Source organism: Erythrolamprus reginae, chromosome 6 (genome assembly GCF_031021105.1).
Source record: "Erythrolamprus reginae isolate rEryReg1 chromosome 6, rEryReg1.hap1, whole genome shotgun sequence".
NCBI classification, from domain to species: Eukaryota; Metazoa; Chordata; class Lepidosauria; order Squamata; family Dipsadidae; genus Erythrolamprus; species Erythrolamprus reginae.
This window is the reverse complement of record NC_091955.1, coordinates 82,284,912-82,310,010: the sequence shown is the minus strand read 5'-3', so window position 1 is coordinate 82,310,010 and position 25,099 is coordinate 82,284,912. Positions and strand designations below refer to the sequence as shown.

General features: G+C 42.5%; 1 protein-coding gene across 1 annotated transcript in view; it reads left to right on the top strand.

The window, feature by feature from the left end:
- The first annotated feature begins 5,182 nt into the window (after positions 1–5,182).
- Positions 5,183–25,099, top strand: part of LOC139169784 (sodium- and chloride-dependent betaine transporter-like) — a 92,148-nt gene continuing 72,231 nt past the window's right edge. Inside the window, exons 1-2 of the mRNA XM_070756423.1 lie at positions 5,183–5,245; positions 20,804–21,015. Of these exons, the coding sequence (XP_070612524.1) occupies positions 20,808–21,015 (208 nt within the window). The 5' untranslated portion in view covers positions 5,183–5,245; positions 20,804–20,807. The remainder of the gene's footprint in view (positions 5,246–20,803; positions 21,016–25,099) is intronic.

Below are 25,099 nucleotides of genomic sequence, written 5' to 3'. Positions count from 1 at the left end.
GTGTTCGGTATGCTGAACACAAACCCGAAATTTTTTGAAACTTCGGGCAAAGTTCAGGGTCGTGTTCGGCGTTAGGAGCTTTGACGTCACTGGCAGGTTGCTAAGGACGCCAAGGTGATCACTTCCTGGATTCCAGGAATCCAGGAAGTGATCACCTTGGCGTCCTTAGCAACCTGCCAGTGACATCAAAGCTCCGCCCCCGGAATCTCTTCGTGGGAGGGATTTCCCAGCTCCTTCAAAGAGAGGTCTTCACATAAAAATAATGATTGTTATTTTTATGAAAAAGGACGCCGCAGCTGCGCTACAAGCAAAGGGCAGTCCTTTCACGTAAAAATAAACATAAGCAGTCAATAGTACAGTTGACAATTCATTTTTGTGTGTGTAATGTTTTATTAGTTTCTTGTTTTTGTTGTTGTTTTTTCTTTAATGTATTAAACTAATAATTTTTTTTAAAAAATACAGCTGAACCTACTGGAAAGTGTGTTTGGAGTGTATATCTTGGCTGATGTGGTTTTATGGTTGATGTGGAACTTTCTGATGGTGAAAGTGATCAGTCAGTGGAACAGCTTGCCTTCGGAGGTTGAGAGAGCTCCAATACCTGAGACTTTCAAAGGGAGATTGGACTGCCATTTGTCCGAAATGGTGTAGGGACTCTTGCCTGAGCAGGAGGTTGGACTAGATGACCTACAAGGTCCCTTCCAACTCTAATAATAATCTAATCTAATCTATCACTAGGGAAAGGTGTTAGCTACAGAATTGAAAAGGCTTTTAGTTGGGGGAAAGATCAAAAGCAACATGAGAAAATATTATTTTACTGAAAGAGTAGTAGATCCTTGGAACAAACTTCCAGCAGACGTGGTAGATAAATCCACAGTAACTGAATTTAAACATGCCTGGGATAAACATATATCCATCCTAAGATAAAATACGGGAAATAGTATAAGGGCAGACTAGATGGACCATGAGGTCTTTTTCTGCCATCAGACTTCTATGTTTCTATGTTTCTATGTTTTAGAGCTCCAAGCAGTGTTCCCTCTAATTTTTTTTTTGGGGGGGGGGGCGGAAAAGTATAGTGTCTGAGCGGCAGTCCCTTCGGGACTGGGTGGCACAGAAATAATAAATAAATAAATAAACAAAAAAAACAAAAAAACCCCACCCTGTTTTGCCTCAGAGAATTTCAAAATAAAATACTGTACTGTGTGTCTATAACAGTGAGCTCATAATAGGGCAATATCAAAAGGCTACTTAAATAGTTGAGCTAGTTTCAAACTAGATTTTGATTTTCTTTCTCTCTTCCTTACTCCCATTCTTTTTCTTTCTCTTTTCCTTCCTCTCTTTTTTCTATCTGTTTCTCTCTCTTCCTCTCTTCCTCTCTCTCTCATTGCCTCTCACTCTTTCCCTCTCGGCTTCTGGGCAGGTTTGAAAAGCTCTGAGTTGATGATGATTTTTAAGTGAGCCATAGCTCACTGCTCAGCTTAGAGGGAACTATGGCTCCAAGTGGCCTTGGTACAAACTCCATTGCATTCTGTAGCTGGAATATTTGGTGCAGTCCTTGCTTATTACAATAGTATAAGGATAAAAGGCAAACTAGCAAAGATTTCCATGACCCTCCCTTTCCTATAACCCCTGACCAACATTAGTTGGCAGGGCTTGGGATGAATTGTTTGCTAAATCAATTTATGCCCACTTCCCAACTAAGATTGCTCTATTAATCCTTGAATATAACCCACGGTAAAGAAATAAAACCTTTGGGGAGTTTGACCTTTTGATACAAAGATCTTTTAAATACCTTGTGCAATTTCCCGGCTGTCGTTATCTCTCTTGCTCTGATGCAAAGGTGATAAGGCTGCTTCAGTTTTCTGTCATCTCCCAGGCATCCTTGAGGGGGGAAAGGATACAGTGATCCAAAAAGGATAGCTGATCCAAAAACCCTTTCTCTCTGGATTTAGGAGGGGGGGAAAACATTCAACACACACATACCTCCACACAACTGTCCCTTGAGACATCCTTCCACAGTTCACAAACTTGCAGGACAACATAGACTATATTTTAATAACTGGAAAAATTTAAACCATCATAGAAAAAATTGTGTAGATGGAGAGCTACACTAAGAAGGGGTCTTTCTTTCCGGCTACATCTTATCATACATGTTGTCCATGCAAAAGTAGGCTGCAATAGGAAGAAGCGTTAATTTAGATACCTGGGGTGGTCAAGTTCTCTATCTCCTATCTTATTTGTTTTTTTTAAAGAAAGAAGAAATGGTGGTAAAGACATTTCTGAAATAGGTTGCTATCGGTTCAGGTGAACCAGTCCGAACTGGTCCAAACTCGCCTCTGCACCATCAGAGGTAGTATTCAGCCAGTTCAGTGCAGTGCACCCAAACTGGTAGTGGAAATAGCACTCATGCGCCCTGGTTCTATGCTATCCTATTTGTGCATGTTTTTGAGGCTGTGCGCATGCACAGAATGCTTGTGTGAGAGTGAAGCACATGCGCGGTAGGGAAGGTAAGTGAAAACCATCCCTGACCAACATCACTTAGCTGGGTGCATAGGCAAAAGAACACCATTGTGGAGGGAACTAGCTAGTGTTGGTAATGTAATGACCTATAAAGCCTTACAATGGCATTGGACCAGAATACCTCCGGGACCGTCTTCTGCCGCACGAATCCCAGCGGCCGATAAGGTCCCACAGAGTTGGCCTTCTCCAGGTCCCATCGACTAAACGATGTGGTCTGGCGGGACCCAGGGGAAGAGCCTTCTCTGTGGCGGCCCCGGCCCTCTGGAATCAAATCCCCCCAGAGATCAGAACTGCCCCCACCCTCCTTGTCTTTCGTAAATTGTTGTTAGCCGCCCCGAGTCTGCGGAGAAGGGCGGCATACAAATCCAATAAATAAAATAAATAAATAAATAAATTGCTTAAGACCCACCTATATCGCCAGGCATGGGGGAATTGAGACATCTCCCCCAGGCTTATATAGTCATTGCCGGACTCCGTAGTATCTACCCCCCAACATTTTACCCTTAGACTATCCACAGTTGACCTCTCCAGATTCCTAAGAGGTCAGTAAGAGGTCACAAGTGCACTAGTGTGCCTTCCGTCCCCTGTCCTATTGTCTCTCCTAAATCTTATAGTTTGTCCAAAAGGGGACAATAGGTTTCCTGCTTGAGCAGAGGTTTGGACTATTTATTTTATGTATTTATTCATTCATTTGTCCAATACACAAATACATAGGAACTAAAATAGACATGTGGTAATATATATAAGGGTAAAAGTGAACTTAGAGGAGAGGATATATGAAAGGAAGAGAATATATAAGATAGGTGAAAGAAAGGAAAGACAATTGGACAGGGGACGAAAGGCACACCAGTGCACTTATGTACGCCCCTTACTGGCCTCTTAGGAACCTGGAGAATTCCAAGGTCCCTCCCAGCTCTGTTATTCTGTTAAATATTAGAAACCCCCTGATGCCTCTCGCCTAGCATTCGCTGAACATTGGCCAGGCAGGAGCAAAAAACAACAACAGAAGACAGCGAGAGCGTTCAAGGCGAGAAGCTCTCTTCATCTCCCCCTGTCAATGAGGAAATTCTGCCAATAGCCCTGGGCTGCGTTTCCTTCAAAGGGCTATTGTGGGGCTCATATCCACGCCTGAAATTCTTGAAGGAAACAAGGCAGGGAATACAAATGAAATCCATAACGCAATGTTCCAGATGCGGAGGGGGGAGTGGGGGACAGGCGGGCGAACACACACAAACAGATCCATTTATATCACAGGGCTTGTATTTGTGGCCTTTTTATTTATTTATTTATTTATTTATTTATTTATTTATTTATTTATTTATTTATTTATTTATTTATTCATTCATTCATTCATTCATTCATTTGTCCAATACACAAATACATAGGAAGAAAAATAGACATGTGGAAATATATATAAGAGTAAAAGTGAACTTAGAGGAGAGGATATCTCCGAGACCGCCTTCTGCCGCACGAATCCCAGCAACCGATTAGGTCCCACAGTGTGGGCCTTCTCCGGGTCCCATCAACTAAACAATGTGGGTTGGCGGGCCCCAGGGGAAGAGCCTTCTCTGTGGTGGGCCCGACTCTCTGGAACCAACTCCCCCCACAGATTAGAACTGCCCCTACTCTCCCTGCCTTTCGTAAACTCCTTAAAACCCACCTTTGTCGTCAGGCATGGGGGAACTGAATCACCTCCCCCGGGCATGTACAATTTATGCATGGTATGTTTGTGTGTATGTTTGTTTAGTAAATGCGGTTTTAAAAAAATATTATAAATTATATTTAGATTTGTCATGAATTGTTGTATCCTGCTGTGAGCCGCCCCGAGTCTGCAGAGAGGGGCGGCATACAAATCTAAATAATAAATAAATAAATAATAAATATATGAAAGGAAGAGAATATATATGGTAGGTGAAAGAAAGGAAAGACAATTGGACAGGGGACGAAAGGCACACCAGTGCACTTATGTACGCCCCTTACTGGCCTCTTAGGAACCTGGAGAGGTCAATCGTGGAGAGTCTAAGGGAGAAATGTTGGGGGTTAGGGGTTGACACAATTGAGTCTGGTAATGAGTTCCAGGCTTCGATAACTCGATTGTTGAAATCATATTTTTTACAGTCAAGTTTGGAGTGGTTCGTATTGAGTTTGAATTTTTTGCGTGCTCTTGTGTTATTGCGGTTGAAGCTGAAGTAGTCATTGACTGGTGGGACGTTGCAGCATATGATCTTGTTTATATGATCTTGAACCCCCTTAGCCCTGTACAAAGAGGCTCCTTGCAAGCATGGGCAAAACTCCCGTCTCCTTCCCCCCCCCTTCAATACCTTCAAGAAGTTAATGCTTTGCGGTTTTTTGTCTGCCGTCCAACCTGCCTGTGCCCCCCCCCCTGCCACCCTCTTGCATAACTTTATAAAGGGGAGAAATATTATGAAAGCGCAGCCACTGTGGGTGACTCATCTTCCTCGCCCCTCCCTCCGTCCTTTCCCCAACAAAACAGGCACACACATGCTTCCTTCGAGACCTCCGCCCACCCCAGATCTCTGGTGAACATTTACTTGAAATCTGACTTGTAGGGTTGGAGGGGAGGGGAAGGAGGAGGGGAGAGGGAGGAGCGGATCCACTGTTTGCTTCAACACTTCAGTGCTTTCTCTCCACATGGCCATGAGCCTCCCCTGTTTAGTTTTCATTCTGTCCCAAAGCTGGTTTCTAGGGGAACAAGTCAAGAGCGGAGGTGAGTGACTTTTACTAGTTTTTTTCTCACCCTTTTCCTCCCACTGAGGACTGTATGACTGTAACTTGTGGTTTGTATCCTAAGATATTTTTTAAATTAATATTGATTGTTTCCTGATTACTTATTTGACCCATATGACAATCATTAAGTGTTTTACCTCCTGATTCTTGACAAATGTATTTATTCTTTTATGTACATTGAGAGTATATGCACCAAAGACAAATTCCTTATGTGTCCAATCACACTTGGCCAATAAAGAATTCTATTCTATTCTGTTCTGTTCTGTTCTATTAATATAGAAACATAGAAGACTGATGGCAGAAAAAGACCTCATGATCCATCTAGTCTGCCCTTATGCTATTTTTTGTATTTTATCTTAGCATGGATATATGTTTATCCCAGGCATGTTTAAATTCAGTTACTGTAGATTTACCAACCACGTCTGCTGGACGTTTGTTCCAAGGATCTACAACTCTTTCAGTAAAATAATATTTTCTCATGTTGCTTTTGATCTTTCCCTCAACTAGCTTCAGATTATTCTATTTAATTCCATACTATTCTATTCTATTCTATTCTATTCTATTCTACTCTACTCTACTCTACTCCTACTCTACTCTACTCTACTCTACTCTACTCTACACTATTCTACTTTATTCTACTCTATTCTATTCTATTGTATTCTATTCTATGCTATTCCATTCTATTTCATTCTATTCCATTTTATTCTCCCGTTCCATGTTTGGTAAGCTGACCGAACTTATCCATCTGGGCGTGCGAGGGAATGCGAGCAGCAGTGTAGAGCAAACTTTAATTCCTCCCAATCATTAGTTTGCTCACTGGGAAAAGCCTGATCTTCCAGGAGATTTACTCTCTGGTTTTGTTTTGTTAGGGGCTTCAGCCTGAAGAATATGAGCTGGTTTGAGGGTAGCTTCCAGGAAACCTTTTTTTTTCTGGCAGTATCTTTCAATCTTCTTTTAATAAAAAGAGCTAAAGAGATGAGGCAAGATCCTGGAGACGTGGGAATTGGTGTGTGTGTGTGGAGGGAAGAGACTAATGCATATTTTGCAGCCCTGCATAGTGTTGTAGGAGGCACTGAGCTGCCAGCAGTGGCAAGGATTCGGGAGAAAGAGGCAGGAAGAATATAGAATTTTATTGGCCAAGTGTGATTGGACACACAAGGAATTTGTCTTGGTGCAGATGCTCTCAGCGTACATAAAAGAAAGAAAAGAAAGAAGGCACTTGCTTCTGGAAAGGGGAGATAGGCTGGGATGCTGAAGCAATGCTCAAAGATGTCGATGGTGACATAGCAGCAAGAGCAACATGGATAAGTGGGATTGGAGATCTGAGCTGGGAACTGGTTTGTGTCACATTGAGAAACCATGTTGGCTCTCTCGGTGTCATGCCACGTTTGACAAATGTCTTTGACAAAGGGGACCTCATGAAAGCAGGTTCTAAACCTAGTGACTATTGTTTCCCCAACAATAAACAGAGCTAGGAGAAGCAAGGGATGCTTCCACTCCATGCATCAAAGTCTGTGAGATGCCTGCTTGACTTTCTAGCGATGGCCAAGGGGGGATGATCTTCCATCCGGCACAGCTTTTATTTTATTTTATTTATTCATTTGTCCAATACACAAATACTGTACATAGGAAGAAAAATAGACATGTAGTAATATATATAAGGGTAAAAGTGAACTTAGAGGAGAGGATATATGAAAGAAAGAAAATATATATGATAAGTGAGAGAAAGGAAAGACAATTGGACAGGGGACGAAAGGCACACCAGTGCACTTACTGGCCTCTTAGGAACCTGGAGAGGTCAATTGTGGAGAATCTAAGGGAGAAATGTTGGGGGTTAGGGGTTCACACAATTGAGTCCGGTAATGAGTTCCACGCTTCGATAACTCGATTTTTGAAATCATATTTTTCACAGTCAAGTTTGGAGCGATTCGTATTAAGTTTGAATCTGTTGCGTGCTCTTGTGTTGTTGCAGTTGAAGCTGAAGCTGAAGTAGTCATTGACCGGTAGGACGTTGCAGCATATGATCTTGTGGGCAATACTCAAATCGTGTTTTAGGCGCTCTAGTTCTAAGCTTTCTAGGCCCAGGATTGTTACTCTATTTTCGTAGGGTATTCTGTTTCGAGTGGAGGAGTGAAGGGCTCTTCTGGTGAAATATCTTTGCACATTTTCAAAGGTGTTGATGTCTGAGATGTGGTATGGGTTAGGAGAAACTGCACAGCCTAGATAATGCCATGTCCCCCAAGAGACAAACCAGCTGGGCTACCAAAGAGTTATAGCCAGGAAGCTGTTATATCCAGAGGCAGCTACTTCTTTTGGCTAATGGTTGGGCTACCTCTAGTTGACTCTGATTGGCCCCATGTCCAAAAGGGCCCATTTAGGGTGAAAATATTGAATCAGATGTTTGATTCCAGTGTCCATGTCTGATGGGAAATACTACCTGTTATTACTGCACGCGTTTCAAGGATACAAGACGAAATTCTTATATCTAGGATCTAAGAGGGGACAGGTGAAGGTAGATTGCTCTACATCTGGTCTAGTGGATTACTTCTGATGTTTTTTTTCTTGACTGTAGGATTCTTTTGAATAGCAGAGATAAATGATACAGCCACATATTTGTGTGTGTGTGTTTAGATGTGTATTTCCCCCAGTGAAGGGCTACCAAAATTTTTACTACCACACTGTGTGTGTGGCTTATGCATTTTCTTTCAACCTCTTTCAGTGCAAATTGTGTACTCTGGGGTAGGGCTCCATTTTCGCTACCCCACTTCTTTCCCGCCCATCCGGGCAGCAGCCCACTCCTGATCCCCCCCCCCAAAACTAGTATTTAAAAAAAATCTATTGAGATGTTGGCACGTGTTAATAAATTTTATTGCAAAACATACTTTGAAAAACATTTTTTGTTACTTTCTTGGGAGAGGGAAGGGATGTAGAACTGAGTCTCCAGAGTGGGGCGGCATACAAATCCAATAAATAATAATAATAATAATAATAATAATAATAATAATAATAATAATCGCAAAAGAGACCGCCTCCTGCCGCACGAATCCCAGCGACCGATTAGGTCCCACAGAGTGGGCCTTCTCCGGGTCCCGTCAACTAAACAATGTCGGTTGGCGGGCCCCAGGGGAAGAGCCTTCTCTGTGGTGGCACCGGCCCTCTGGAACCAACTCCCCCCGGAGATTAGAACTGCCCCTACTCTTCCTGCCTTCCGTAAACTCCTTAAAACCCACCTATGCCGTCAGGCATGGGGGAACTGAAACATCTTCCCCTGGGCATGTTTAATTTATATATGGTATGCTTGTGTGTATGTCTGTTAGTATATGGGGTCTTTTTAAATCTTTAATATTTTAAATTGTTAGATTATTTATGATTTGTTTCTACGTGTTGTGAGCCGCCCCGAGTCTTCGGAGAGGGGCGGCATACAAATCTAAGTAATAAATAATAAATAAATAAAATAAAAGTTAGCAGAACACCAACTCTGAACAGCAATTAATTATTTTTAAATCTGTCCATAAGTATCCTGAATCTACAGATGTATTCGATTATAATTGCCACATTTCCCAGCAAACACAACCAGCATCTGGAAGACTCTGGGGACAGAGGAGGTTTATTGAGAAGGCATGGATCAAATGAGTTTTCCGTTCATACAGATGGCTGTTTATGAATAGCATATGGCTGGAGTACATGGGAGAACTTTAACAGCCTTGGAAACGTTGGGGAATCGTCCCTTCCCATTGGTTCTGCTTTCAAGGGAATGCAAGTTGACATCTCAAACTCTGGACTGTATGATCCAGGGCTAAGAATAACTAAATATACACTTGGAACGGAACTCTTTGTATGCTGCTGGAGCAGTTTCATTCCTGCAACAAGTTAGCTTATATGCTTTGGACCCACCAGGATTTAGGGCTATTAACTGCTTATTTGTTAGATTCAGTGGGAGCCGGTAGTGAGAATATAGAGAAATGTGTTATAAATCTTTCAGCACCGGCTAATTACACAATTACAAATTCCAGCCTTTGACTTATCTTTTTTAAAAAGGTGTGTTATGCGGGATATTTGTTCTTGCTGGAATAATTTGAACACTGAATACTGCATATGCTTGTCAGAATAGTCCAGTGTTTCTCAACTTCAGCTACTTTAAGATCTTCCCCATCCTGGCAAGGGAATTCTGGGAGTTGAAGTCCACAAGTCTTAAAGTTGCCAAGGTTGGAAACCCCTGCACTAGAGAATTGTGGCTTTGGTTCTTAAATGTGTAGTCCTACACATGCCCATTCAGAAGTAATTCAATGAAATGGTCTGGGATTAAGCCATAATTCAACTGAAGTTGTCATATGGCAAAGTGCCCTTTTCCATAAGTTTATATCCCGCTTGTATGTGTTTATATATCTGCTTAATAAGCTTCTGTATACTTTATTGCTGCAGATTTATACATTTATTTGACACATGCCTGCCTATATCCTAGGACTGTAGATAGCTCACAACAATCCATAAATCATGGTTAAAAACAAAAGTCCCTTTTCCCCTTACCTACCAAATCAAACATCCTTGCAGCTCAACCCCCATCCTAGCTCAATGCTTTAGCCTCCAGAAGGCCACAAGGGTAGGAATTCCTGCATTTCATCTAAGAAGATGCTCCAAAGTCTAGGCCAGTGATGGCGAACCTTTTTTTTCCTGGGGTTGAAAGCATGCACATATGTACTGTTGCATGCACACGCATGCCCAAACCCATAATTCAATGCTCCCATGCACCCCATCCCCTTGTGCATGGGGGGCCTGACCCCCTCTATGCTGCTTCATTCCCTGCACATGATGCCCCGCTACCCTATTTCCTGATTCTGGTGGGTATGATAGACCCATTTTTTTGCCCTTTCCAGGATCCAGACGCTTTCTTGGAGCCTGGGGAGGGAGAATATATCCTCCCTCACCCCCCCGCAGAGGCTGAAAATGCCCTCCCCAAGCTTCTGTGCAATCCGAAAATCAGCTGACCAGCTGGACCTGAGCTAGGGCAACTAGTCTACATGGCATTGGACCAGATGACCTATGGGACTGCCTCCTCCCACAGGAGTCTCAGCAACCAGTCAGGTCCCACAGAGCCGGCCTCCTCCGTATCCCGTCAACTAGACAATGTCGCTTGGTGGGACCTAGGGGAAGGGCCTTCTCTGGGGGAGCCCTGGCCCTCTGGAATCATCTGCTCCCAGAGATTCACACTGCCCCTACCTTCCTCGCCTTCCACAATAGTCTGAAGACTCATTTGTGCCACCAGGCTTAGGGCTATTAACTGCTTGTCCCTAGGCCGATGAATGAAAGGGATGCTTCCCGTTTGAATGGGAGTGACTGATTTTTAACGTACTTTTTATTCATTTTATTTATTTATTCATTTGTCCAATACTCAATACATATGGAAGAGAATAGGCATGAAGTAATATATATAAAGATAATATGTAAAAATAGAGGAGAAGATATATGAAAGGAAGAAAATATATATGATATATGAGATAAAGGAAAGACAATTGGACAGGGGACGAAAGGCACACTAGTGCACTTATGTACGCCCCTTACTGACATCTTGGGAACCTGGAGAGGTCAATCGTGGATAGTCTAAGGGAGAAATGTTGGGGTTTAGGGGTTGACACTATTGAGTCCGGTAATGAGTTCCACGCTTCGACAACTCGATTGTTAAAGTCATATTTTTTACAGTCAAGTTTGGAGCGGTTAATATTAAGTTTGAATCTGTTGCGTGCTCTTGTGTTGTTGCGGTTGAAGCTGAAGTAGTCATTGACCGGAAGGACGTTGCAGCATATAATCTTGTGGGCAATACTTAAATCGTGTTTTAGGTGCTGTAGTTCTAAGCTTTCTAGACCCAGGATTGTTAGTCTATTTTTGTAGGGTATTCTGTTTCGAGTGGAGGAGTGAAGAGCTCTTCTGGTGAAATACTTGGGTTTTAGACCAATTAGTTTTAAATGTAATTGGATTCCAGATGTGTTTATTGTCTTTTATATGTTGTAAGCCACCCCGGGTCCTCAGAGAGGGGCAGCGTATAAATCCATTAAGTAAAAAAGTAAATAAACTGCTGGCGTGCCATAGGTTGGCCATCATGGTTCTAGGCAGTGGGGCAGCCACCAAGAAGGCAAGCTTCAGCAACATTTTAAGGGAGGGGACCTGGAGCACATCCATCCTAAAACTAGAAGGATGGGCTGATACCCTCAAGCAAAGGCAGTCCTACACGTAACCTGGCTCTGTGCCATGTAGGGCTGTAAAAGTGATAACCAGGTATTTGAATCGCATCCAGAAAGCGAATGCATCTCATCCAGCAGAGGTGTCACTTGGATGAACTTCAGAGCACTCAAAAACTGCACGTGCGGCTGAGTTCTGGAACAGTTGCAACATCTGGATGTCCAAGGGCAAACCGTCCAAGAGTGCCTTGTACAAATGCGAACAGAAGTTGACAAAAGCACGAATGACAATGGACAAGATGTGCCGGTAAAATTTGCAAGAGATAACTTTAAATAATTTTGTCAATACTTGGTTTAAATAATAACCCACGCACCCTAGATGGCATGGGACCAAGGTATCAGAGGAGCTGCCTCTCCCTGATGGGACAGTGGAAGGGGCCGGCTACAGATCGTGTCTACTAAGACGAAGCAGGCGGGGTTAAAGAAGAAGCGCCTTTTTGGTGGCCTGTGGAAAATTCTAGCACTGGAGGTGAAAATTGCCCCCTCCATTTTGGCCTTCTGGAAGAGTATTAAAACCCGGCTTTATTTATTTTATTTATTTATTCATTTGTCCAATACACAAATACATAGGAAGAAAAGTAGACATGTGGTAAAGGTAAAAGTGAACTTAGAGGAGAGGATATATGAAAGGAAGAGAATATATATGATAGGTGAAAGAAAGGAAAGACAATTGGACAGGGGACGAAAGGCACACCAGTGCACTTATGCACGCCCCTTACTGGCCTCTTAGGAACCTGGAGAGGTCAATCGTGGAGAGTCTAAGGGAGAAATGTTGGGCGTTAGGGCTTGACACAATTGAGTCCGGTAATGAGTTCCACGCTTCGACAACTCGATTGTTGAAATCATATTTTTTACAGTCAAGTTTGGAGCGGTTCGCATTAAGTTTGAATCTGTTGCGTGCTCTTGTGTTGTTGCGGTTGAAGCTGAAGTAGTCATTGACCGGTAGGACGTTGCAGTATATGATCTTGTGGGCAATACTCAAATCGTGTTTTAGGCGCCGTAGTTCTAGGCTTTCTAGGCCCAGGATTGTTAGTCTATTTTCGTAGGATATTCTGTTTCGAATGGAGGAGTGAAGGGCTCTTCTGGTGAAATATCTTTGGATATTTTGCTGGCTGACCTGGAACCCCAAGGAGAGTGCTCACTGCTGGAGGTGACTGACAGGATAAACAGAGTTGGAAGGGATCTTGCAGGTCAGCTAGTCCAACCAACTCCCCAAGCAAGAGACACTACATCCTCTGCCTCGGCCTCTACCTAGGATTGAACTCCCAACCTCCTGACTGTGAGGCAAGAACTCTACCTTCAGACCACAGCAGCTGTCTGTAAGAAGGCTTCATTCCCAATCCTGTCTGGCTCTTAGCTCTCTTAGATCGGTTTGCAGACCTTAATAATATTTTAACTTTATGTTGTTTTAATCTTTTAATTTTGTATTTTAATTTGTTTCATAACCTCTAAGCCACCTAGAGTCACCTTTTAGGGGAGATGGATGGCATAAAAATAGATAGATAGATAGATAGATAGAATAAAAAACAGACAGATAGATAGATAGATAGATAGATAGATAGATATAGATAGATAGATAGATAGATAGATAGATAGATAGAATGAAAACAGATAGATAGATAAAATAAAAACAAAGAGATAGGTATAATAAAAACAGATAGATAGATAGATAGATAGATATAGATATAATAAAACAGATAGATAGATAGATAGATAGAGATCGATAGAATAAAAACAGATAGATAGATAAAATAAAAACAAAGAGATAGATAGAATAAAAACAGATAGATAGATATAGATATAATAAAACAGATAGATAGATAGATAGATAGATAGAGATAGATAGAATAAAAACAGATAGATAGATGATAGATAGATAGATAGATAGATAGATAAAATAAAAACAAATAGATAGATAAAATAAAAACAAAGATAGATAGATCGATAGATAGATAGATAGACAGACAGACAGACAGACAGACAGACAGACAGACAGACAGACAGACAGATAGATAGATAGATGGAATATCTTTTTAATCTATGTAAGTTCTTTCAGACACTTTGTAATGAAAAGCAAAGTTGCTACAATCCTCTAGCGTTCTGCTGTATGTTCCTCAGACTTGGACTTTACTACTGGAGTTGTGCCAGAGCCAGGTTTGGCAGTCCTGATCTAAGATTGGCTCACAGGCTTCCAGAGTAATCCAAGCAGATATTAGCTTGGCTGGGTGTCATTTGTGATAAGCTGTAAAAGAGTTGATGCCTTATCATGTTGACCCTCATATCTATCCATGTATCATTAACTAATGACAACTCTTCCATTCTTTCTTGAATGGACCATCCACAGAAATTCTGTCTAGTCATTTGATGCTCAGCATTGAGCCCATGGTCTACCCATGACCTCACTTTCCTTGCAGCTAAATCAAAATTTCAAGAATCTCCACCAACTTATTTTATTATTTATTAATTAATTGGATTTGTATGCCGCCCCTCTCCGACGACTCGGGGGCGGCTCACAACTTATATAAGAAACATAATAGTACATCTAAATCTAATTAATATAATTTAAAAAACCCTAAAAATCCTAATATTTAATAATAATAATAATAATAATAATAATAATAATAATAATTATTATTATTATTATTATTATTATTATTATTATTATTATTATTTATTAGATTTGTATGCCACCCCTCTCCATAGACTCGGGAACATTTATTATCATTCACTCCACGAAAAACACTAAAAAACACATTTGTCAGGGGGAGAGATCTAATGATCCCAGGCCTGGCGATAAAGATGAGTCTTTAAACTTTTTTGGAAGACAAGAAGGGTGGGGGCAGTGTGAATCTCCAGGGGGAGCTGATTCCAGAGGGCCGGCCCCCCCCCCACAGAGAAGGCTCTTCCCCTAGGTCCCGCCAGCCAACATTGTTTGGTTGACGGGACCCTGAGGAGACCAACTCTGTGGGACCTGACTGGACACTGGGATTTGTGTGGCAGAAGGTGGTCTCGGAGATAATCTGGTCTTATGCCATGTAGGGCTTTGTCAGCGATGGACTACGAGCCGGGATGCTAAATTGCGCTCGCCGCTGTGGCCTCATAAGTTCTTGCGGGACCAGTGCGATTTTGCTGCTGCAACTGTGAAGGTAGCAAAATCGTGCATCAGGCCACAGGTAAAACCTCGCTGAAACACGGGCACAATTTTGCTACCTCCACAGGTGCAGCAGCAAAATTGCACTGGTCCCGCAAGAACATACAAGCTGCCGTGGCAAGCACAATTTATTTTATGTATTTCTTTATTTTTTATTTATTGGATTTGTATGCCGCCCCTCTCCGCAGACTCAGGGGGGGGGTAACAACAGTAATAAAGCAGTATATAGCAATAATTCAATACTAAAACCAGTTAAAAACCCATTACAGTGATCCCTCGAGTTTCGCGTCCTCGAGCATCGCGAAAGGGCTATATCGCGAGTTTTCAACCCGGAAGTAAACTCCACCATCTGCGCATGCGTGCCCTTCCACGCATGCGTAGATGGTGGAGTTTCCCCGCCGGGCAGAGGCTTCCCTGGGTCTTCCCCCTCTTGCCCCGGTAAGACCCCAGCGGCAGCGCGAGCAACGGCATGGGCTGGCGGGCGGCACGCGCGCGGGAAACCCTAGCTCCGCTTCCCAGCTGGGAAGCGGAGCCGGCAACAGCGTGGGCGGGGCGGGCGGCGCGCGCGGAGCTTGGGGACACCCCACCTCCGCTTCCCAGCTGGGAAGCGGAGCTAGGGTGTCCCCACCGCGCGCGCGTTGCTGGGGAAAGCGCGCGCGCTTGGAGACACCCCACCTCCGCTTCCCAGCTGGGAAGCGGAGCTAGGGTGTCCCCACCCGCGCGCGCGCGTTGCTGGGGCCGCTTCCCAGCTGGGAAGCGGAGCTGGCAACAGCGTGGGCGGGCCGGGCGGCGCGCGCGAGCTTGGGGACACCCCACCTCCGCTTCCCAGCTGGGAAGCGGAGCTAGGGTGTCCCCACCGCGCGCGCGTTGCTGGGGAAAGCGCGCACGCTTGGGGACACCCCACCTCCGCTTCCCAGCTGGGAAGCAGAGCTGGGGGTGTCCCCAAGCGCGCGCGCACCCCAGGCGCGAGCAACGGGGTGTGCGGGCGAAGGGCGGGCAGCAGTGGAAGTAAAAACACCATCTGCGCATGCGCAGATGGTGTTTTTACTTCCGCACTGCTACTTCGCTAAAAATCGATCATCGCGTGGGGTCCTGGAACGGAACCCTCGCGATGATCGAGGGATCACTGTATATAAAAACCAATCATACATACAGACACACCATGCATAAAATTGTAAAGGCCTAGGGGGAAAGTGTATCTCAATTCCCCCATGCCTGGCAGCAGAGGTGGGTTTTAAGCAGCTTACGAAAGGCAAGGAGGGTGAGGGCAATTCTAATCTCTGGGGGGAGTTAGTTCCAGAGGGCCGGGGCCGCCACAGAGAAGGCTCTTCCCCTGGGTCCCGCCAAGCGACATTGTTCGGGCTCATAGCCCATTGCTGGGCTTTGTAGGTCATAACATATTTTTTTTAAAATCAAAGAAACAAAGACACCCACCCCCTAACACACCCATCTTCTCAATATGTCTACACTAGACCAGGGGTGTCAAACAGCAGAAGACTGCCATCTTTGGCGCTACCGGTGCGCCCTCTGAAGCTATTGTGGGCACGTGCACATCTGGTGGGCATGCGTGCACCCGTTGGTAGGAGATTTGGCTTCTGCTCATGCACAAGAAATGAAATCTTGTGTCGGGACAGAGATTTCGCTGATTTTCGCCGATATTTTTGCTTCCGCACATGAGCAGAAGCAAAAAATCGCCAAAAATCACCAACATCTCACTTGTGCAAGATTTCACTTGCTGTGCATGTGCAAAACCCAAATGTCACGTGGGGGCACGCGTGTGCATGTTGGGGGTGCGCAGCTGTGAATGAAAGTGAATGAAGACTTTTTCAAGAAATTAATTCAAATAATACATACATTATGCACATTTGTTTATGAAAGTTGTATATAAAAATTAGTGTTTTTTTAAAACAAAGAGCACAGAGTACATTTTAAAAGCCTGCCTAAAATATATTTTAAAATACGTTTTAATAAGATATCATATAAATATTAAATGGGGAATTTTCTTTTAAAAAGGATTCCAAAGACACTTATTTAAAATGTTGTACCTTAAAGAAAGTTCTGCACAAAAGCATTATTTGTTTGTTTGATGTTTCCTCCAGTAATTAAAGTGGAGGATACATTTTAAAACGTATCCCAACTGAAAAATATACTTTCTCATTAATATAAACTTAGGGGAATAAAATAGAATTGGGTACATGAATATGTATATGTGAAACCCATATAGCTTCAGTTGTTATTTGTCAGCTTCTGTCTCAATGTTTTCTTTGGAAATCATGGAGTGTGTGTGCATATGCGTGTGCGTGCGCAGGGGAACGCCGTTCCACTGATGGAAATGGAGTGCATAGGCTCGCTCCATTGCCGTCCAGCATGTACAGGTCGTGCATGCGCAACCGGCACAATTCCAGTAAAAATTACCAAATTTTTGCTGCCGCGCATGCACGGAAGCAAAGAAACTGGCAATTTGGAAAATGATTTTGGCTGCTGCACATGCTTGGTGGCATAGATGGGTCTTCAACATCTTGAGGAAGGCAAGGAGGGTGGGGAGAAATTCGAATCTCGGGGGGGAGTTGATCAAAGGGTTAATCAAATGGATTCCATTTTGCCTTGGGTACGTATAGCCAGTTCTTCTCTATTCTTCTTCCATGTGAAAACTTTGTCTCAGATAAAAATCAGCTTTGGACAGATGTTGGGTTTTGGCTTCTTCTGAGAGTTTAGTCAGCCTTTTCTGGTTCCGGGCCAAATGATTTGAAAGAAGGTCCTTTATTTTGAAGGACTGGAGCTTGTGGATGGTTTGTTTTCTTGTTTTGGGGAAATATAAGCCATGCAACATTGATTAGGAACTTTGTACTTCTGACTACTTGATATTAATTCTTATGCTTGTGAAATCTCTCTTCCAATAGCTTCATTTAGAATACAAAATAACTGGGGTGGAAGGAGACCCTATACTTGCAATGGTGAACCTATGGCACGTGTGGGGTGGGAGAAGGATGGAGTAGGATTTGGGGGTTCTCCGAACTGCACAGAATCTTAGCTAGAGGCTTTCCCAAACCCCTGCAAACCCCCAGGCAGCCCATCCTTGATTATAGACTTACATGTGATAAATTTAAGTTTTCAGCTTAACATGGAAACCTATGGCTAATGCAATAAGCTCAGAATAGATATTAATCAGCATAGTAAGTGCTGCACCTGCCACAGCCTCAGAATCATTTTCAAAGACAATTTCTACTCTCAGATTCTCCAGCTAGAAAGCCAGGCTGGCTGGGGGGATTATGGGAAATGAACTGCAATTGATATGGGCTGAGCCAGAAAAAAAATTGCATGGCCAATTTAGCAGAATGAATCAGGCACTTAAAGCAATTGTGGTTTTTGGCTAATGTATAAAGCCAGCTTGTAGGGATTGTGTAAGCCAAATATTAGCTATGCTTTAGGATATACACAGAGACAGTTATCTGAAAAAGCATGGTGAAGATTTGCCCAGAGACAGTGAGTCATACAATGGCCATGAACTTTGGACACAGTAAGAAAACCCCCCTCAACAGCGCTCCTGGCACGAGATAAGACACTGGCAGTGTGATTGGCTGGCAACTCAGCTACCGATAGGTGCATAAAGTGAGAATTTAGTAGCCTATCATAAGCTGTAGATGATACCTTTTATAACCAATTAGAAGCTTAATAGAAATAGCCAATGAACAGTTAGGTGCTCAGAAGCCTTATTTTTGCATATAGAAATAGCCTATGATAACTTGCGTATTCAAAAGTTTTATTATTAGCCTATGGATTTGAAAAACCTTATATTTGTAGCCTATAAGAAACGTATATTAGGAGAAATTAGACTTGTATTTAGCCAATAGAAAATTACTAGCTGAAACCCCTTCATTTGCATATGAAGGGTATAAAAAGCACACCTGTAAACAATAAAGCTTTGTCACTTTACCCAGACCATTGACTCCGTGTTTCATTGGTAAGCACTAGTAATGGTTTCAGGATCGGGCCTCGTAAAGTGAACCATCACAGGGTTGTCGAGACCCCCGTCCAGCGGGGATCGCGTCTCGTCACCAGCTGTCTAATTTGTTAGTGTTATATTTTTACTCTCAGAAAGAAGAGTTTGTGGGAGTTTTATTAATGGGATTAAAGGAGTCACCTTGGGATCAATGTAATAACCCACAGTGCTAGAGACCAGAATCCTGATTGAAGGAAAGGGAGGTACCATTCATTCATTCATTCATCCATCCATCCATCCATCCATCCATCCATCCATCCATCCATCCATTAGATTTGTTCATTGTACACTGTTTTATTATTGTTGTGAGCCGCCCTGAGTCTAAGGAGAATGGCGGCATACAAATCTAATAAATAAATGAATGAATGAATGAATGAATGAATGAATGAATGAATAAATAAAATCCACCCACCCACCCACCCATTCATTCATTCATTCATTCATTCATTCATTTATTTATTTATATGCCGCTCTTCTCTGAGGCCTCGCGGTGGTTTACAACATATGAAAGGAAACAATAAAACACAGTTGGCTAAATCCAATTAATTAAAACCAGTTAAACTAATCTAAAATCCCCAGTTATGCTAAAAAACAATCGTACCCATTCAGACATCAGCCATACATAACATTTGTCAGCTAGGGAGCCAAGATCTAATCACCCTAAGCCTGGGTTAAGACTCTTGTGGAAGGCGAGGAGGGTGGGGGCAGTGCAAATCTCTGGGGGGAGCTGATTCCAGAGGGCCGGGGCCACCACAGAGATGGCTCTTCCCCTGGGCCCCACCAAGCGACGTTGTCTGGTTGACGGGACCTGGAGAAGACCGACTCTGTGGGACCTGTGGGAATCGTACGGCAGAAGGCGATCCCGCAAGTAATCTGGCCCAATGCCATGTAGGGCTTTATAAGTCAGTGTTGGAGAAATATGTCTAGGAAGGCCCATGACTGCATTTTGCAGTTTCCAAACACTCTTTGAATACACTTGTGGTCTATTGCAGGCAGTGAAATGCTTTGTACCATCCCCATTCATTTCCAAGTAACAAATCCATAGGTTTTCTTTTTAGTCATTTCAGCACTCCTGGATACATAGAAACATAGAGGATTGACGGCAGAAAAAGACCTCATGGTCCATCTAGTCTGCCCTTATACTATTTCCTGTACTTTATCTTAGGATGGCTATATGTTTATCCCAGGCATGTTTAAATTTAGTTACTGTGGATTTACCAACCACGTCTGCTGGAAGTTTGTTCCAAGCATCTACTACTCGTTCAGTAAAATAATATTTTCTCACATTGCTTCTGATCTTTCCCCCAACTAACCTCAGATCCTGTATCTGTGAATCCTGAAAATTCACAGACACAATTTCAGACACACACATGTTTGAAAATTCAAAACAATGTTCTTTATACCGAAAATGCAAATAAACGAAGCCTCTTTTTGTATAGCAAAGAGCACTCGTCTCCAAACAAACTGGTAATTTGTACAAGTCCCTTATCAGTTCTGTGATATTTAGCTTGCAGCTGTGAGGCAATTCACAGTCCTTCTTCTTTCACAAAGTGAAACACACTTTGCTCTGGTTTAGTTTCAAAGCGGGGAAAAATCAGCACACAAAAGGTCAAAGTCAGTAAAGCAGTCATGAAACACAAGGATCAAATAATCCTCCACAATGGCCAAACCCACAGGCTGCTATTTATAGCAGCCTCACTAATTACCACAGCCCCACCCAACCACAGGTGGCCTCATTTTCTTTGATAATAATCTCTCAGTTGTTGCTGCCTATGCATCACTCTCCACATACGTGGCTGTATCATTAACTCTTGTTCGGAATCCAAGGGGGAGCTAGATAATTGATCTCCTTCTGAGCTGTCTGCCACACTCTCCTCCTCCCTGTCACTCATGTCTTCTTGGTCAGAGGAGCCTTCATCAGCAGATTCCACCGGGGGGCAAAGCAGGCCTGCAGCATGTGGATGTCTCCCCCACATCCACAGTCTTTGGGGCAGGAGCTGGGCCAGAGCTAACTACAACACCCTCCTGAACTTTATTTACCACTTTAACATATTTAAATACCTGCTCAGCATGCTGGATACTCATCCTAATGATGACAGCATCTTGTATCGAGATGTGATTTTTCCTTTCTTTCATTCTTTCCTAAACTTTCAGGGCCATGGGAAACAAAAAGAGTTGGGATGTGGAGCTCAACGGGACTGCGATTATGCCAGAGACAAAAGAACAACCACGGAAGGGGAAGGATGAGTTAGAGGAAAGAGGCCAGTGGACCAATAAAGTAGAGTATGTGCTTTCTGTGGCTGGAGAAATCATCGGCCTGGGAAACGTTTGGCGATTTCCTTATCTCTGCTACAAGAACGGAGGTGGTAAGTATCCAATATTCACAATTTGTCAGTGCCATGTAATTGCTGGTGATCATTGCTTATTGCGCAAAAGCCTTTGAAACAAATGTGAAGTTGCAAATTAGCAAACCGTGTGCAATATAGAGATTAAAACATAAAACTGGCTATAAACATTTACAATGCAAAATGAACAACTCGTAATAAAAAAAAACATTGGGTGATGGACCAACCTGTGAATCATCAGCTAATATCGCACCATCATATTTGGCGTGACAGATTGTTTGCACATTATTTGTGCTGGCAATGCAGAATGTTACGCGCTGCGTATTTGCCCCTATCTGTAGGAAAATCACAAATCTGTACAGCCTTCCATATGTTAGACTTTCTGTTTTACAACTGTGCCAAAATCCTTGGTTCTAGGGAAGGAAGAGAATGGACACAGAATTGAGAATGGGTAATGACCGTGTCAAATGGTCATAAATATCTCTATTTATATTCATAACTATTAGATAGTAGCAGCTGTTGTCTGGGAGTTTTATATATCTACTATACTTGGAAAGAGTCTGTGTGAGCAGCACTGATGTAGTATTTAAAGAAAGGAACAGATACAGGGAGAATGCAAGACATGAAATGTCAATGAGTAAGGGTGACCTTACCCTTAGCCTATTTCTCTCATTTCAGTCTAACTTGTGGAAGAATTTGCCAATCAGCTGGAGCTTGGCGTCCTTAGCAACCTGCCAGTGACGTCAAAGCTCCGAACGCCGAACGTGACCCCAAACTTTGCCCGAAGTTTCAAAAAAGTTTGGGTTCGTGTTCGGCATACCAAACACCACAAAATTCGGTACGGACCCAAATTGTGCGGGTTCGGTTCGCCCATCACTAATTGTGTTATATTATTTTGTAAGCCGCTCTGAATTCCTTCGGGATTGGGCGGCATAGAAATTGAATGAATGAATGAATGAATGAATGAATGAATGAATGAATGAATAAATAAATAAATGTGATATTTTATTTATTTATTTATTTATTTATTTGTTTATTTATTTATTTATTCATTCATTCATTCATTCAATCATTCATTCATTCATTCATTCATTCATTCATTCATTCATTCATTCATTTGATTTTTTATGCCGCCCTTCTCCTTAGTCTCAGGGCGGATTACAACATGTTAGCAATAGCACTTTTTAACAGAGCCAGCCTATTCCCCCCACATTCTGGGTCCTCATTTTACCCACCTCGGAAGGATGGAAGGCTGAGTCAACCTTGAGCCGGTGATGAGATTTGAACTGCTGATCTACAGTCAGCTTCAGTGGTCTGCAATACAGCACTCTATCTGCTGCACCACCCAAGTGATTTCCCGAAATCTCTCTGGTGTGTGCACCCCCTTGTGAGGTTTCGCTTCCTATGCATGCGCAGAAGCACAAACACACTGGGGTGTGCATGCATGCAAACACCAGAGACCCTAAGCTGTGCGCGCAATGTACCAGTAGCAGCAGTAAGTGCAATTCACCCCGATCTAAACATATGTGGATTGGCATATAGTCTATGCAGAGGTTAGAATAATGAAACATCCAGAAAATAAACTCGCTGATTTTGATTCGCAGATTTCTGCCTTGGCCAAAAGTGTGGAATCAAGTTGTGAAATATCTTTTGTTTTTTAAAAAATCAACCCAGCACTTTAATGGTACTGCTTTTGCATTTTAATTAAGGAAGAGTGTGGGAAATTCTTAAATCAATGATTGACTACTAAAAATCCATTGCTGACGAGCCATCTTTTGTGGTTTTTATGAGCCTACTTTCAAGCAACTTTTATAGACTTGGGAAGCAATTCGCACCGAGGTTGGGCTGATAAGATAACAAATGAAAAGAGTAAGTTTGGCATAGACAAAGAGGGTTGTTCGAGCATTCTCAAGTCCAAAGATCCATTGAGTTCCTTTGCATTGTACATACCTTGAATGCTATAGGTCGGTGATGGTGAATCTTTTTTCCCTTGGGTGCTGAAAGAGCGCGCACGCGCACTATCGTGCATTGATGACTGCCGCACCCATTATCTATCTATCTATCTATCTATCTATCTATCTATCTATCTATCTATCTATCTATCTATCTATCTATCTATCTATCTATCTATCTATCCTATCCTATCCTATCCTATCCTATCCTATCCTATCCTATCTATCTATCTATCTATCTATCTATCTATCTATCTATCTATCTATCTATCCTATCCTATCTATCTATCTATCTATCCTATCCTATCTATCTATCTATCTATCTATCTATCTATCTATCTATCTATCTATCCTATCTATCCTATCTATCTATCTATCCATCCATCTATTTAGTCCAATTAACAACAATACACAATTAAGGTTATAGAGGTTATACTTGAGTAAAATATATTAGAGAAAGAATAGAAGTGAAAATTTAGGAATAGAATGTATCAATTAGAGCAGTGTTTCCCAACCTTGGCAACTTGAAGATATTTGGACTTCAACTCCCAGAATTCCCCAGCCAGGGAATGCTGGCTGGGGAATTCTGGGAGTTGAAGTCCAAATATCTTCAAGTTGCCAAGGTTGGGAAACACTGAATTAGAGAATAGAAGGATATTATGAGAGTAGTATAAGAAGAATATAATAGAAGAATAGTAGATACGATATAGGAGATATAGGAGAGACAATAGGAGAGGGGATGGGAGGCACTCTAGTGCACTTATGCCTGGGGAGGGGCGAAAACAGCTTCCCCCATCCCCAGGAGGCCCTCTGGAGGCCGGAAATGGCCTGTTTCCCAACTTCTGGTGGGCCCAGTAGGCTTGTGTTTCTCTCTCCCCAGGCGCCAAAGGCTTCCCTGGAGCCGGAGAGGAAAAAAAATGCCCTCCCAAATCTCCCCAGAGGCTCTCTGGAAGCCAAAAACACCCTCCCTTTCTTGAATGACTTCTACTTCAAAAACAAAAAAGAAAGAAAGAAAAGAAACTTTTTTGTTTGGCAGACTGTTAATATAATATTTTTAATCAATTTCCTTAACATTTTCCCCTGTTTTTCTTCATTATCTTCAACAAGGTTCAATAATTTTCTTCATTATCTTAAATAAGGCTCAGGAGGAAAGTGTTTTTAATAGGAAAGTGAACACAAGATCAAGGGGGCACAATCTGAGGTTAGTTGAGGGAAAGATCATAAGCAACGTGAGAAAATATTATAAGAGTAGTAGATGCTTGGAACAAACTTCCAGCAGATGTGGTTGGTAAATCCACAGTTTAAACATGCCTGGGATAAACATATATCCATCCTAAAATAAAAAACAGGAAATAGTATAAGGGCAGACTAGATGGACCATGAGGTCTTTTTCTGCCATCAATCCTCTATGTTTCTATATTTCTATCCTTTTGAAATGCTTTTAAGATTTTAAATGTAATATATGTTTTGGAATCGTGAGCTAACCAGAGTCCTTTGCTGAGATGGGTGGCTATAGATGAGTGGCTGTTTTTAATTTTTTTTTAAAAACTAAAAAACAAAAAAACAACCCAACAAATAAATAAATCTCCAATCATCTTAAAGAATATGCCAGGATATTAATGAGGCTAATTTCTACTTGTATTTAGCTTGTAGTTTATAACAAAAAAAAACCATGTATCATAAAGACATTAAGAGTCATCTGGTCTGGAATAAACTATATAATTCGTGTTCTGTCTGGGTGCCCCCAGACTTCAACACCAACTGGAAAAAGCAGCCAGACACGCTGGTAAAAGCAAAAGCACTTTATAGTTTGAAAAATAAACACAGAGAAAAACCTGTTCTTCCCAACAGGCAGGCTATGAGGCTTCACAGCAAAGTCCTGACGGCCAGACAATACAGCAGACTTCTTGCTGGCACACACACCACTGTAGAGAATAAGCCCCCACGCCTTTTCCCCCAAGGTTTCAGCCTTCAAGGCCACAAGCCAGAATCAGAGATGCCAAAGATCACAGCCAGGTCCCAGGACTCCCAAAGATAATACCCCACAATACAGGAAGGGTGGGTCTGCCTTTTCAGCCTTTCTGGGGAGAACCACACCCAAACCCAGCTGTTACCTATTTAGGACTGGAAGTACCTGGCTAATTGTCCCCTTC